The following is a 15,052-nucleotide window of genomic DNA, read 5'->3' as shown; positions in this document are numbered from 1 at the left end:
CCCTTTCTGGGAAAGATTGAGTAGCCTATCTTTGCTTTACGGGATGGAGTGTCACCCCTGCCTTTATGAGCATTAAGGGTGAGATCAGCTCACATGGCAGGGAGACTTCAAGGTAATCATGTCTCTTGTTGAATTTGAAGATAACAAATGACACCAACGTGTTCCCTAAGCCTGTAAAAACGCACACTGCATTGCGAGAGCATGGAGACAGAACATAAAATGCAACGCTTTTATTACAAAGGGATACTTTACCTATACTAGTGAACTCAAAAAGTTGAGGACAGAGTGAACCCTGATAAGGCCAGAAAGGACTGCCTGTGCAGACAAAATGGGTGAACATTCTGAAATTTACCGACATCATTTTGAGCCAGGTCTCCCGTTTATGCAAACCATACCGTTTTCTTTGGACAGGAATTTGCATTGTATTAGAGAACGTCTAAATGACAAAGAGCGTTTAATTCAGAAGAAAACATTATGGTTACATAATATTATGGCTTTTATTTATAGTGCATATAGGCTTAAATCACAGAGAATAAACATTGGCCTAGGCACCAATTATTTCCAGACTCTGAATCACGTACCCACAGGCTATAAGTAAGTACCGTAGCCTAGCCTTTCCAAGCGCAAAGAAAGAATATGTATTAAAAGAGCAGTTATTGAACGTTTTTACAACAGCAAACAGTGCACAATACGCACTCCATCAGTATGCCCATATTAAAACCGCTCTAATGTGACAGAAACGCAACAGTGGGTCAATACAAAAGAAACAGGACAACCCCCCGACATACTGGATTCAACTCAGCACATAAAGCGGCTTGGCCATACAGTGAGCAGTGAAAGATGCACTGTAATAATGGCACCATAAAGTGTTGTTTGTTTGCTTTTATTTTAGATCCAGTCACAGTGTAACTTAAATGTGAAATAATGGCACATAGCTGTATCGTACATCAAACAGTATCTGATGATGAATACCCATAGTTATCTCAATTAGATAGCCAGCAGCCAACTTCCGTAAATGTGCGGTTTTGTGGCAAGGGTTTCCTAGAGCTTAGAACCTATGATTACGCTATCAAGCCACAAAACTGTGCAATGCATGATACAGCAAACATCGTAAAGGCCTGCAAAAGTTATTGTACAGAATCACAGAGTAATAGCTCAAAGTGTTTTTGCTCGCTTGCATTTTGTATTTGCTAGTTATCGCTAGAAAAAGTATGATATCACACATGAGCGTCTGCAGATATCTCTCGAATATAAGAAATACAGCGGCTTACCTCAATAAATTATTTGCAGATAATCGTGCTCATCACATCCCCGAACCCAAGAGGACAGCTGCAGTGGTTCCTTCCTTGCACAGGGGCTGGCGCTTAGCTGTCCAGCTACGTTACAGTACAGTATGTTCAGCTTCTTCAGTTCAGCAAGATAGCCGACCCAGCTAACGAACAAGTTAGGAAAATGCAGCTCATCCTCGCAGGCCACAGATTGTTGTCCACAACTCAACCTTGTTCGGCTATCTATCTTCAAAAAGCGGAAAACAGCCTCTAACAGCGAACTTTCTCACTACCATTGCCGTTAACTCTAAAAAATCTAACGTTGGCACACACTCGCAGTATTAGCTACACAACCACTTCTATAAGACCTTTAGCTATGGACAGGATACTTGTGAAAGCAGCGCCACATATTCAATTTTCTTGCTTTGTTCTTCAGAGGGAATAAACGTATAACGTCCAAATAATGAGGTCATTCAGCGATAGAGCAGGATCTGCCCAGTTCCAGCGTCCTCTTCCTCTCCGTCAATAGCATTAGCTGCTAGAGCTAGCTAACCTCATCGCAGGGCGGAACAGTCAGCATCACCTGCATTTCAGCCTCTTCATTTCTGTACGGTACAACTAGCTAGATAGCTACTTTGGTCCGTTGTTTTATGGCGTTGCTCTCTGAAATGTCACACCTGTCTTCCGCTTTTGCCAATCATAACCTTCACAGTAACCACAAGCTTCAAGGTAAATAACTGTTGACAATTTTTCCTCCACCTTGTACCGGTACATCCAACGGCCACAGGCTCACACCCCTCATTCACACACAACCACAGCTGACGGCGACGTCACTGCATGTTTCCGCTCGCTGGCACGCGCGCGTCCACCGGACTCACGCTTACGCGCACGTAATTACATATAGTAAGGAATTGATCATTCATTTATTGAATGTTTATAAATGAGACATTTCAATTCGTGACAGTACCACTTCTGTCCATTAGCTGGTTATTAAAACATATATAGATAGCAATGTATAGATGCACATCTGGATATATCCCTCCATATTTTCAATAAAATCGAATGCATTCAAAAAGCAACAAGTAAATGTGAAAAACCTGATACTTTGTTCTTCTTTTTTCTCTGAGTTCATGCACACATGAGAAGGACCCGTTGGTTTGGGAGGCAATAGCTTTAATACAAAGCAAGGCTTTTAAATTGCTTGCTTTTCATTTTGGTTTATTGATGCAGGGAAAGTACATCAGGACTGGATAGATGGGAACTGCAGTCACATAAAAGGCAAAACAATGGGAGCCTTATATAATCATATACCCTTTGGTAGCTTCCCAATGTATCTTATTTAGATTTAATTCAGCCATCTTTTATTTCTTTATTTATTTCTTTATTTTTATTCTCAGTGCTCGGGCTGTCTTTAAGGGCCAGGGGGCATCTGAGTCACACAGCCAGCTGGATTGTAATATCAGGAGATCACACTGATGGTATTTGAACCACATTACTCACTCAAACATCCAAACAGAATGTGCGGTAAATCGTGCAGATGACCTTATCTGGCTGTTTGGTTCTGACGGATTTGCATGTCTGACTCTCTTGTAGCTTACTGAAGCTGATCTGCATAGAAGTAGTAGTAGTAGTAGTAGTAGCAGCAGTAGGAGTAGCAGTAGTACTAGTAGTAGTAGTAGTAGTAGCAGTCGTAGTAGCAGTAGCAGCAGCAGTATTAGTGGTAGTAGTAGTAGCAGTAGTACTAGTAGTAGTAGTAGCAGTAGTAGTAGTAGAGTAGTAGTAGCAGTAGTAGCAGTAGTAGCAGTAGCAGCAGCAGTATTAGTGGTAGTAGTAGTAGCAGTAGTAGTAGTAATAGTAGTGGGGGGGGGCGGGGAGAGGGAGACAGAGTGAGAAAACGATAAGGGGTGCAAGGGGGGGGGGGAGTGAGAGAAAGAGAGAGCGTTTCCAGTCTCATGTGCACTGTTCTGCTCTGGTCTGGGAGATACTCTGACAGGAGGGCATGAAATTTTAATCATGAGAGAAATTTGAGAGCTTTCGTATCTGTTGAGGGAAAATCAGACTGAGGAAGACAGAGAATCTTATTCAAATGAGAGAGAAGATATTATTTTTTAAGTGATGGGGTTTTTATGGATCATATATGTACTTAAGAGAATTGAAAGAAGCAAGAAGAAAATGTTAATTGGATCTAACTTTCATATTGTGCTTCTCTCATGTAATGTGCAACCATCATGTAATGTGTTACCATTTTCAAGACCACAAGATGGCAGTGTTTAATTATTTCCAGCTCTAAGTTTGTGTGATGTTGTTTTTATGTAGCGCATACCCTATTTTTGTCTGCGTGGTCCATTTCCAGAGAAGCACTGTGAACACAAAGCAAATATTACAGTGAGGGGAACTACACATTTCCTCTTTTATCAATGCTACATCCAGATATATAGTATATAACTATCAAAATCTTAACCCACAAAACTTATTTTCCTTATTTTAAAATATTTTCCCCTGCTTATCATTAGTATACTTCAGTGATTTGAGGTGCTGGCTTTGCAATCTCTGCTATATAGCACTATTGTTATCAGGTTATGCATACGACTGACACATATGAGTGTGAACGCTCAAGTAGGCCCTCTCATACCTCTGGAGAGAAGAGCTGAAACATCAGGGGCTTATATCAGGAAGCAGGATGACTGTAAGTAAACAACTGAGTAAAAGTTCTGCTTTGTGATTTACAGTTAGCCGACTAGCTCAGCTATCCTGCTTCATGCCACAGGCTCCAGGTGAGCTCCAGCAAAGCTAAAAAAAGTCAGGTGAGCACCTCCGCACAGCAGACCATCTTCTTCCTTTCTTTCTTGGACAGAAGAGGAGCTGCTTCACATTGAGGTTGGCCTCACTCCACAGGCACAGACTAGCTGGCCAAGAAGAGCACATGAGCTCGGCAAAACAATTCCCAATTCCCTCCTCCCTGCCGGAAAAACACAGTCACAACACAGAGGTGCCGGTCTGTACTTCATCTTTACTATGCGTTTCCACTTTTAGACTACGTGCCGTTTTATCTGCGTTGTGTTTGTGTCAGTTTGAGTTTTCCTGGCTCCCTCTGTGTTTGAGGAGGATGGGGGGAGAGGTAGAGGAATAAATCAGCACTGCGTAACGCGGAATGAACAGACCGGGAGAAGAGACCTGAGGACATGGAAGGAATGTAATGAAAAAAAACAATAATAAAAAAACAAATCAAGAGACGGCAAAGAGTTGTCAATCAAACACAAGAGGGAGCAATACGAGGAGAGGGGACGGTGCATTTGGAATAAAAAGGAAAGAAGGAAAAGAAAATAGAGAGAAAGAAACAGACGGAAAAGTAAGAGAAAGTCCGGGTAAGTGTCCCCACTGGGATCATTTACTTGACCAGTCCAATCCCAACTAATGCAATTGCCTCCTGACTTCCATACTGAGTGATTATTTTTGTTACATTGTCGCATGAAGACATGAATATATGTGTATTATTCCTGATTCCATAAATGCATCAGAGTAGAAGATGATATTATGTACATTAAAACATTTTTTGGATCACTCCCTAAAATGTTTACAAGCAAATCAAATGTTTCCCCCTGACTTTTAAATATGCTGTTTTAAATGGACTGGATTAATGTAATTAATTTCTTCAAACCTTTGGTTGCAAATTAAATAAAAAATAAACAACAACATAAAATTATGGGCTTCCAAAAGTTGAGTAACTAGAATGACTGGGTGGGATGATGATGAAGAAGATGATGATGGTGGCGGTGTTGTGCTGGTGATGATGATGTTATTGATGATCATGCTGATGATGATGGTGGTGATGAGGATGATTATGATGATGATGATGATGATGTTGATGACAGCAATGATGATGTTAGTGATGATGATTATGATGGTGGTGGTGAAGATGATGATGACAATGATGAAGATGATGATGATGATGGTAGTGCTGATGTTGATGGTGATGAAGATGATGATGATGATGATCATGCTGATGGTGGTGGTGGTGATGAAGACGATGGTGGTAGTTATGATGATGATGATGAAGATAATGATAATAATGGTAGTGCTGATGTTCATGGCAAGGATGATGGTGATGAAAATTATGATGATGAAGATCATGATCATAATGTTGATGATGATTGTAAAGATGATGATGAAGATGATAAGGATGATGGTGATGAGGATGATGAAACAGTGTAATTAGGGATTCCCAGGTGCTTTGTACACAGTCCTGTATTCCCTCTGCAGGTTTGTCTGGAGATCTGGGGTTGTCCTGAGAGATGCGCTGTATCATGCGCCTGGTGATCCTAGTGACATTGGCACTGCGCCCTGAGACGGGCATGGTGAGGACCCCCCCAGATTTTAAGCACAAGCACACCCATCGTGTGAACAAATCTCTGTCCCTATTTCAAGCACAAGCACGCCCATTTTAAAGAGAACCGTGCCCATAGTTGAACTATAACCACATCCACCTTTTAAGCACAACCCAACCCATATTTTAGGCAGAAGCACATCCACCTTTTAAACAGAACCCAACCCATATTTTAGGCAGAAGCACACCCACCTTTTTAACGGAACCCCGCCCATATTTGAAACACAGCTGCACTCATATTTCAGCCGCAACTGCGCCTGTCTTTTAAACGCAATTTGTGGCTGTTGACCACAGCTGTGAATAGCCGTAAAGGTCACCCCTATCTATCCTGCTAAAGACAGGTGGAGATGTCACCTCTGTCGTTGTCTCACGCCTCTTGGACTCACACTGTGAGCTAGGAGAAGCAGAAGGAGGTCGCATCCCTTCCTAGCATGCCCTGGGCAGTGGCCGGCGCTACAGATGGAAGACCCAGGCGTCGTCCTGGCAACATGTCAGCATAGTGGCCCCCGCCAGGCGTGATCGCCGCGGCAGCAGTGCTGTGTAAAACCTGCTATGATATTTAATAGCCCCGGTGAGCAGACAGGTGCAAACACTCGGGAACAGTCAACAAACTGCAGTCCATCTAACAGTGAAAACTGGCTGGGAGGGCACTGAACACCCACGGGGTTCTCACTGTCCCTGTATGTGCGTATGCCTAAGCCTCATATTAAATGTGATTTAAGCTTTTTTAAACAAGCCCTGTATGCCCCAACGGTTACTGAAATGAGATGTGTAGTGGCAGTAAAGGCTATATGAAGCAGTGCTTACAGTTACCCTCAAAACAGGTCAGGGTCTGTTTCTCATCAGTGTAAAGCTGGCCCAAGACAGATGCCTGGCAAACACTACAAAGAAGAGCGCAACCATTGCAGTGGAGGTCCAGCACAGCAGGATAGACCCAAGAACAGAAATTAGGCCAAGCGCAAATAGAAGCATGTTAGAAACTGGTGTGCGGAGAAATAAATAACACAACACACCAAGGGACTCTAGTGGAGTTTTTATGAGTCCAAGAGGGCTAAATGTACATGGTTTCTGTGTACAGTAGCCCATTATTGTATGCGCACGTGTATGTCTCTGTTTATACATGTGTATGTGTATGTGTGAGCATGTGTGCGTGAATTTCTCTGTGGACATCTGTCTGTGTGTGTGTGTGTGTGTGTGTATGTGTGCATATATGTGCGAGTGTAAGAGAGAAGGAGCATGTACAGTGGTGTGAAAAAGTGTTTGCCCCCTTCCTGATTTCTTATTTTTTTGCATGTTTGTCACACTTAAATGTTTCAGCTCATCAAACAAATTTAAATATTAGTCAAAGACAACACAAGTAAACACAAAATGCAGTTTTTAAATGAAGGTTTTTATTATTAAGGGAGAAAAAAAATCCAAACCTACATGGCCCTGTGTGAAAAAGTGATTGCCCCCCCCCTGTTAAAACATAACTTAACTGTGGTTTATCAAACCTGAGTCCAATTTCTCTAGCCACACCCAGGCCTGATTACTGCCACACCTGTTCTCAATCAAGAAATCACTTAAATAGGACCTGCCTGACAAAGTGAAGTAGACCAAATGATCCTCAAAAACTAGACATCATGCCGAGATCTAAAGAAATTCAGTAACAAATGAGAAAGAAAGTAATTGAGATCTATCAGTCTGGAAAAGGTTATAAAGCCATTTCTAAAGCTTTGGGACTCCAGCGAACCACAGTGAGAGCCATTATTCACAAATGGCGAAAACATGGAACAGTGGTGAACCTTCCCAGGAGTGGCCGGCCGACCAAAATTACCCCAAGAGCGCAGCGACGACTCATCCAAGAGGTCACAAAAGACCCCACAACAACATCCAAAGAACTGCAGGCCTCACTTGCCTCAGTTAAGGTCAGTGTTCAATGACTCCACCATAAGAAAGAGACTGGGCAAAAATGGCCTGCATGGCAGAGAACCACTGCTGAGCAAAAAGAACATTAAGGCTCATCTCAATTTTGCCAGAAAACATCTTGATGATCCCCAAGACTTTTGGGAAAATACTCTGTGGTCTGACGAGACAAAAGTTGAACTTTTTGGAAGGTGTGTGTCCCATTACATCTGGCGTAAAAGTAACACCGCATTTCAGAAAAAGAACATCATACCAACAGTAAAATATGGTGGTGGTAGTGTGATGGTCTGGGGCTGTTTTGCTGCTTCAGGACCTGGAAGACTTGCTGTGATAAATGGAACCATGAATTCTGCTGTCTACCAAAAAATCCTGAAGGAGAATCTCCGGCCATCTGTTCGTGACCTCAAGCTGAAACGAACTTGGGTTCTGCAGCAGGACAATGATCCAAAACACACCAGCAAGTCCACCTCTGAATGGCTGAAGAAAAACAAAATGAAGACTTTGGAGTGGCCTAGTCAAAGTCCTGACCTGAATCCTATTGAGATGCTGTGGCATGACCTTAAAAAGGCGGTTCATGCTGGAAAACCCTCCAATGTGGCTGAATTAAAACAATTCTGCAAAGATGAGTGGGCCAAAATTCCTCCACAGCGCTGTAAGAGACTCATTGCATGTTATCGCAAACGCTTGATTGCAGTTGTTGCTGCTACGGGTGGCCCAACCAGTTATTAGGTTTAGGGGGCAATCACTTTTTCACACAGGGTCATATAGGTTTGGATTTTTTTTCTCCCTTAATAATAAAAACCTTAATTTAAAAACTGCATTTTGTGTTTACTTGTGTTGTCTTTGACTAATATTTAAATTTGTTTGATGATCTGAAACATTTAAGTGTGACAAACATGCAAAAAATAAGAAATCAGGAAGGGGGCAAACACTTTTTCACACCACTGTATGTGCGCACATGTGTATGCGTGTGAGCATGTGTGTGTCAACTTCTGTGTGTACATCTGTCTGCGTGTGTGTGTGAGTGTATGTGTGCGTATATGAGCAGGTGTAAGAGAGAGGGAGCATGTGTGTATTTGCGCACAAATGTGTGTGTGTGTGTCTGAGCATGTGTGAGTTTCTGTTTGTACATCTGTTTGGGGGTGTGTGTGTGTGTGTATGTGTGTGGTTGCAAGAGAAGGTGTGCATGTGTGCTTGTATGTTTGTGTGTGTGTGGGTTTCTGTTTGTACGTCTGTGTATGTGTGAGCATCTGTGCATCAGTTTCTCTGTGTACATCTGTCTGTGTGTGTCTATGTGTGTATGTGTATGTATATGTGTATGAACATGTGTGTCATATCCTGACTGTGTATCTCAGGGAGGCCGAGCCCAGCGAAAGCAGCGATTGGCTGAAGAGAGGCTGCGACCATACCTGGGTCGGGTCAGTCCAGGTGAGCTCTGATGTCACTGACTGAGTGACGTTAGCATTCATGCACACAGACCGACTGATATGAATACATCGCATATTCATGTGTTCCAATGCAGCTTACATGAAGCAATAATGGCTTTGTGAGTGGCACTTGAATATTAACAGGGTGGAGGTGGGTGGGGTGTGCAGGTATGTCATGTATGTTAAAGCTGATTTCTTCATTACTAATTATTCATCATTCATAATGAGGAAAACTGAACTGAAAAGCTTTAATATATATTTATATCAATTATTTGAGTCCTGAAATCCTTAAAGTTTGGATTGCTTTTGCTTTGTTTTGTGGGTCTGTCACCCATCATTCCCCATGTGTTATCTAGGAACAATACGTTAGGCTGCCAACACCATAGACCCTGAGTATTAGGAGAAAATTATCTGTGAGCAGGGGATAGTGGGAGAATTTTTGTGATTTATGTTTTTAGGAAGCAGGTTTGTCTGACTTTTTGTGGTGAAGTAAAACTCTGTCTATCTGGTCTGTGTCTGTTTGTCTTTAATGTCATTCTGACCACAGATGTGACATTGAGATTACATTTAAGCATTTAGGCGATGCTCTTATTCAGAGCAACCTATAGTCATATTTAGTATGTTAAATGTTAAATATGTTGTTTTTATTGTTAGAGCAGAAGCCGCAGCCTGCCGCAGTTTAATATGAGTTTCCTCGTGTTTATTTTGTGCTGCTGGGCATGTCGCCCATTAGATGATGTCGCGTTGTTTTCCTTCCTGTATGAAATAGTTTATTGGCCTCTCTGTGCTGAAATGGAGCTCTCCGTAAGCTGGCTTGTATCAGCGATCACATGACATTTGGAAGATTGACCTCATTTCCTGGCTTAACTCTTGGGATTTCGCTGCCAATGCTGGTGATGAAATTTAGGGGTCAGATTTTTTTAGGTCAATCCATAATTTCAGTGGCCCTCGTTTGTATGCTCATTGATTACTGTAATTGGCCTCGTTCTTGTCTGCATTCAGTGCTGGGAGTTAAAGAACTGGCTACTGGGTTTACTGTATATTGGCTGTATGTGCCACTCAACAATGTCTTGTTCTGTGAGCGGACACCACTGTATTTGCTGATTGGAGGATGGTGTTTGTGTTCTAGGAATTCTACTGTTGAACTTTTCTATTCCAAACATATGTGGTGCATGAACGATTCACATCTGCTTTTCATAAATCTAAAACACCCCTAAAAATTACTTGATGTTTTGCACTGGGATTCTCTCTCTCTCTCTCTCTCTCTCTCTCTCTCTCTCTCTCTCTCTCTCTCTCTCTCTCTCGGTCTCTGTCTCTCTTTCCCTCTCAAAACAAAATATTGTTATTATTTTGTCAAATAATTCCCTGCCAGTTTCCCTATTTATTGCAGTGCAGAAAGAAGTGTATTTCTGTCTCATACTTTGTCCTCTCCTCTGTGGAGTGCCAGGATTGTTTTTGTCTTCCTGTTTCAATGGCCCGATGAATCACCTGATTAAAATGGGCAGAATTAAACTTTGCCGGGAAGATGTGCTATTTTAGTAGCCGCCTACATCACTGATCATTCAAACTGCAGTCCTCACACATGCACACAAGGGGGCGCCCACACAGTGTCTGCATTGTGGCCAAGCACCAGCATTGCCAGATGTAAGATAATTATCGTATCTCTACGGTAGTTTGGCCCTTTGTACGATGTACGATCAATAATTCTGAAAAACCCTAAATGTACGATCATTTTGACATGCCATAATTTCAGTTTTTTTCATAATAGTGAAATGGAGCTGATTTGGATCCAGCTTGATTATTCATCTTATGTTTTCAATGTCAATAATGTGTTTGGGAAAACTGACCCTGGATCAGTGATAAATGATCCAATCACGTCCCCGTCCCCCCTACCCCTACTCTTTTAGACAATGTCTGGTTGTAAAATAAATAAATACCAATCAAAATTATGAGGAGGGAGCAGTTCTGGGGGCACCGCAGTACAATAATTCTGCAGTCTTTGCACAATTATTTGGTTTTCTGGCAATCCTGCCAAGTGCTCTCTTGCATATCAAATTCAAATGAATAATCTCCTATAGTTTAAATGTGTTCAACTATACCACTTACTTACTTAATTTGCTCTACACACAGGTCCTTTTGGTGATGTATATTACTTTATTATTCATGCATTTACAGAGGCTTAAACAAGCCCAACTAGCCAGAAGCAATTGTGAACTTTTCATGGAATGTAAGACAATAAATGAATAGGCTAAGTATAGGCTATAGAATGCTTGGCTCTCTTGCAGTCATGCATGCAGAATTTTTGTGCTGTGAAAAGTTCCATCACTTTTCATAGAGTCAGCTAAATGTGTCATTTCTCCAGCTAAGCTTTTTTGAAATATTTTTGACATATTTTAGCTTGTGCTTAAAAGTCTCTCTCCCTATCACTCCCCCCCTCTCTCTCTCCCTCTCCCCCTCTCCTCTCTCTCTCTCTCTCTCTCTCTCTCTCAGAGGACCTGTGTGATGTCATGACGTGTCACAGTCCCATTGGCTCCTGGTGTCAGGTGGTCACGGACGGCAGCGGAGCCCTGGTCCCCAAGTGTGTATGTCCCCAGACATGTCCTCGGTGAGACCCCCGTTCCTCCTTCCGTTCCTGCAGAAGGAACCCCGCCCTGCTCCCGCATCCTTCACAGGAACATACAGCGTGTTTTATATGACCGTGTGTCATCCAAGTGTCCAGTATAGGAAAAGTATCTCCTTTCATAGATATGAGGTTTCAGGTCTTAGAGATTGAGCAAATGTTTTTTAGGGTTTTGTTTTCCAGTGATGATGAATCATCGTCACCTCAGAGATATTGTGAAATTGCCCCGATACACACAAACACACAGTGTGTAGGCCTGTCTGTCCTCCAAGACACAGGATCAGTGATGACGAAAGGCAGGGACAACAAGCATTCCAGCAAAACAACCAGAATATCAAATCATATATCAATATTTAAAGAGGATCGTCATGCTTTTATCAGACAGACTGAGCACTATAGCGATGACGGTATCACACTGGAACACATCTAACTAAAAAAAATCAGTGGCCACACGCAAACTTTAACGTGAATGTGTTTTACCAGCAGGACTGCATGCGAGATTATGGAAATACACTGCATATAAACAGAGAGAAATATCATTTTTTATGCTATTCAAAAATTAATTCAGTGAAAGAGAATAATTAAGGCTTTGCATATTTTAACAAAGGATAAATATAAATAGGCCATTGCAAATTCCAAAATAAACAGATCCATAATCTCTCACACAGTGCATAATTTGAAAGATATTACAACAGCAAAATATTAAACTGATATATTGGCAAGACATGTTTATGTTGCAGAAAACTATAAAAGCATTACATCTATTAATAATGTCATAATTTCACACTTCAATGCTCCGGAATATTGAGCCGTGTTTATTTTGTGTCCATAAAGATAAATTAGCACATTGTGCACTGCTTAAGCATGAAATAATATCTCTGGTTTAAACACAAAGGATAAATGTCAACAATTCATGTGCATGCATGGGGCGTTAATACTCATGTGTAGGAATGGTTGTTCACCTGTCTGCAGCCGGGGGGCGCCAGTGTGCAGTGCACTGGGGAAGACCTACGCCAGCGAATGCCTACTGCGCAAAGAGTCCTGTCGAAAGAGGCGTCGCACTGGGATAGCTCACACGGGTCCCTGCGTTGGTACGGACTCCCCTCCCTGCACAATATTGCCCTACAGATGATCTTCAGACTGCGACGCATAGGAACTCACTCAAATTCAGTTCAGTTCAAATCAGTTCACCTTCCTCAGATATTTAAGATCCCTGTTTGCATGTGAAACAGAAACCGGGCCTTTTAATTGTACATTTTCTTTGCCTGGGGTTCCAGAAAATGCCACCCTGGCATTGTCTCAAGTGTGGAAAATGGTTAAATACTTTGTTAGAGTTGCTTCTGACGGCTAAAGATAAAAAGCTACAAGCGATCCTTTAGTGGAGACTTCTGGCCACCCTTTCTTAGCCTTGTCATTAATATTTGAAATTACTGCTACTGCTAATTACTCTCATCCATTCAAACCTGAAACAGTTGGGGATTTGCTACTGAAGGGTTCGACGGCACTGTCCCTCCTGGTAGCAGACTGGTGCTCATTCTCTGTGTCATGTCTCGGTGCTTACGGCTGTGCTGTTGTCTGTGCTCTCAGTGCCCCGGGAGGTGTGCACAGACATAGAGCTGGGGCAGTTCCCCTACAGACTGCTGGACTGGTTCCTGCTCCTGAGCCGCATGGGGGGGTCCCACGCCTCGGCCCCCCCACCACAGAGCTGCCTGAGCCACGCCCAACGCACAGCTCTGGCCCAGGTATGGGGGGGGGCGGTGGTGTCGAATGTGTCTCCACACACCCACTAATGCGCAGTTCTCCATGGCGACATGGCTGCTCTCGCGGGCGACAGAAATAGCACCTGTAGTGTGGCTCCGTCTCTCCCGCTGGGGTGGTGAGGGTGAGCGGCCGTGTTTCCGCCCGGCTCGTCCCTCCCTCCCCCCGCCGGTCACACGGCTCCATTAAGCGCCCTTCTCACCCTGTCTCCCCCCCCCGCCTCCCGCCCCCCAGCGATGGTTCGCTCAGTTGGATCGGAACGGCGACGGGAAGCTCAGCCGCCGGGACCTGAGGAAGCTGCGCTACAAGCAGATGCCCCTGGAGCGTTGCGCTCGCAGGTTCCTCCGGTGAGCCCCCCCGCCGTACCCCCAACACCCCCCCAACGCCCCCCTCCCCCGGCCGGCACGACCCCCCAGCGCCCCCCCGCCTCAGTCGTAAAGCGCCGTCTCCACAGTTACAAGCGTGCCGCGCCGAGCCCCACGTCTGCACGAGCCTGAAAGTCACGATGTCACGTCCTGCTTAATGATGCCCTTATTTATCACCTGTCGTCTCGCAGCGCCCCGCTTTCAGCCACACGGAATCCTTAATTCCAGCGGAGCGAGAACACAACCAACACAGCTGCACACAGTCCTGCCAAAATATTCTATAATTATGTTAGAATGGAATTGAATGTTGTTGTTTTTTCCAGGTGGGTTCATTATTGTGCATGGGTGTGTGTGTGTACATGGGTGTGTGTGTGTACATGTGTGTGTTTGTGTGTGTATGCGTATACATGGGTGTGTCTGTGTGTATGTATGTGTATATGTGTATGTGTGTGGGTGTGTGTGTGTGTGTTTGCACATGGGTGTGTGTATGTGTGTGTGTGTGTGTGTGTATGTGTACATGTGTGTGTTTGTGTTCAGGTCTTGCGACTCTGACAGGAACAGGAAGGTGACCCTGCAGGAATGGACCGGCTGTCTGGTGGACCGCTCAGAGAGATGGTTCCAGGACTTCATGTGTGAGTGCAGGCTTCTCCCTCCCTCCGTACGCCATTCACACATCGCCGACCGCAACCGCAATCAAATTTCATTGGCCGTTTTAATCTTCTATGAAATATTAGACATACATCATTACCGATGTATTTCCGCCTGCATGTCAGCCAGCGTTCACCGATAAATCTGCCTCTTTTTTTTCTCAGCAGTCAAGATGGGGTCCCATAAGCTCTGTCCTGTCTCCATACCTCGCCTTTAACCACCGGTGAAGAACACCTGCTCGCCACTCCTTTCTGCCGTCGCTCACAAGACCGTCGACGGTCTCACAAGTACACACTGCAAGCTGCTGCTGGATATGTAAAATATGACATTACTGCTTGTTGACAACATTTTGCCATTCATGGTACTGTTATTTTTCTAATAAATCGCCTGGCCTACTTCCTGTGGCTCACGGTCAGTGTCTGTGTTTCACAGGGTGCACTGAAAGCAGGAGCAAACTGCTGAGATTAAGCGAAAGTGTGTCGGATGGGAGGGACACTTAGAGGGACTCGCTGTAGATACATGATTAATTTACACAGCAGAGGCTCTTATTCAGGGAAGCCTACCTCACTTTAGTGTTACATATTTATACTGCGAGCTTATTTCAGTGAATAAGCAAATTACAACTGCGGTCTCCCACCAAGGACTTGAGCCTGCAGCCCCTATTGCGTCGTTGCATT

General features: G+C 43.7%; 2 protein-coding genes across 3 annotated transcripts in view; one reads left to right on the top strand and one right to left on the bottom strand.

Annotated features, from left to right (window-relative positions):
* Positions 1–2,057, bottom strand: part of ccser2a (coiled-coil serine-rich protein 2a) — a 62,842-nt gene extending 60,785 nt beyond the window's left edge. Inside the window, exon 1 of the mRNA XM_061228702.1 lies at positions 1,272–2,057. The gene's annotated coding sequence lies outside the window, so the exon portion shown is untranslated. The remainder of the gene's footprint in view (positions 1–1,271) is intronic.
* A 1,952-nt stretch (positions 2,058–4,009) lies between these two features.
* On the top strand, positions 4,010–14,779 carry sparcl2 (SPARC-like 2). 2 transcript variants are annotated; one of them, XM_061228850.1, is made up of 9 exons: positions 4,010–4,633; positions 5,529–5,623; positions 8,913–8,985; positions 11,475–11,589; positions 12,577–12,695; positions 13,192–13,346; positions 13,597–13,709; positions 14,265–14,359; positions 14,543–14,779. In XM_061228850.1, the coding sequence occupies exons 2-9, from the start codon at positions 5,561–5,563 to the stop codon at positions 14,590–14,592; spliced, it is 783 nt and encodes a 260-aa protein (XP_061084834.1). In that variant the 5' UTR covers positions 4,010–4,633; positions 5,529–5,560; the 3' UTR covers positions 14,593–14,779. The 2 variants fall into 2 exon arrangements, with proteins under 2 accessions (XP_061084834.1, XP_061084833.1); XM_061228849.1 differs by having other exon boundaries at positions 14,540–14,779.
* Positions 14,780–15,052: the final 273 nt, after the last annotated feature.

This window comes from Conger conger, chromosome 18 (genome assembly GCF_963514075.1).
Source record: "Conger conger chromosome 18, fConCon1.1, whole genome shotgun sequence".
Classification (NCBI taxonomy): Eukaryota; Metazoa; Chordata; class Actinopteri; order Anguilliformes; family Congridae; genus Conger; species Conger conger.
This window is presented reverse-complemented; position numbering and strand designations above follow the sequence as displayed.

Coding starts and splice junctions, on each gene's coding strand:
- sparcl2 (XM_061228849.1), top strand. CDS start 5,561: ATGCGCTGTATCATGCGCCTGGTGATCCTAGTGACATTGGCACTGCGC. Junction 12,696..13,191: donor TCACACGGGTCCCTGCGTTG/GTACGGACTCCC, acceptor CTGTGCTCTCAG/TGCCCCGGGAGGTGTGCACA. Junction 14,360..14,539: donor ATGGTTCCAGGACTTCATGT/GTGAGTGCAGGC, acceptor TTTTTTTCTCAG/CAGTCAAGATGGGGTCCCAT.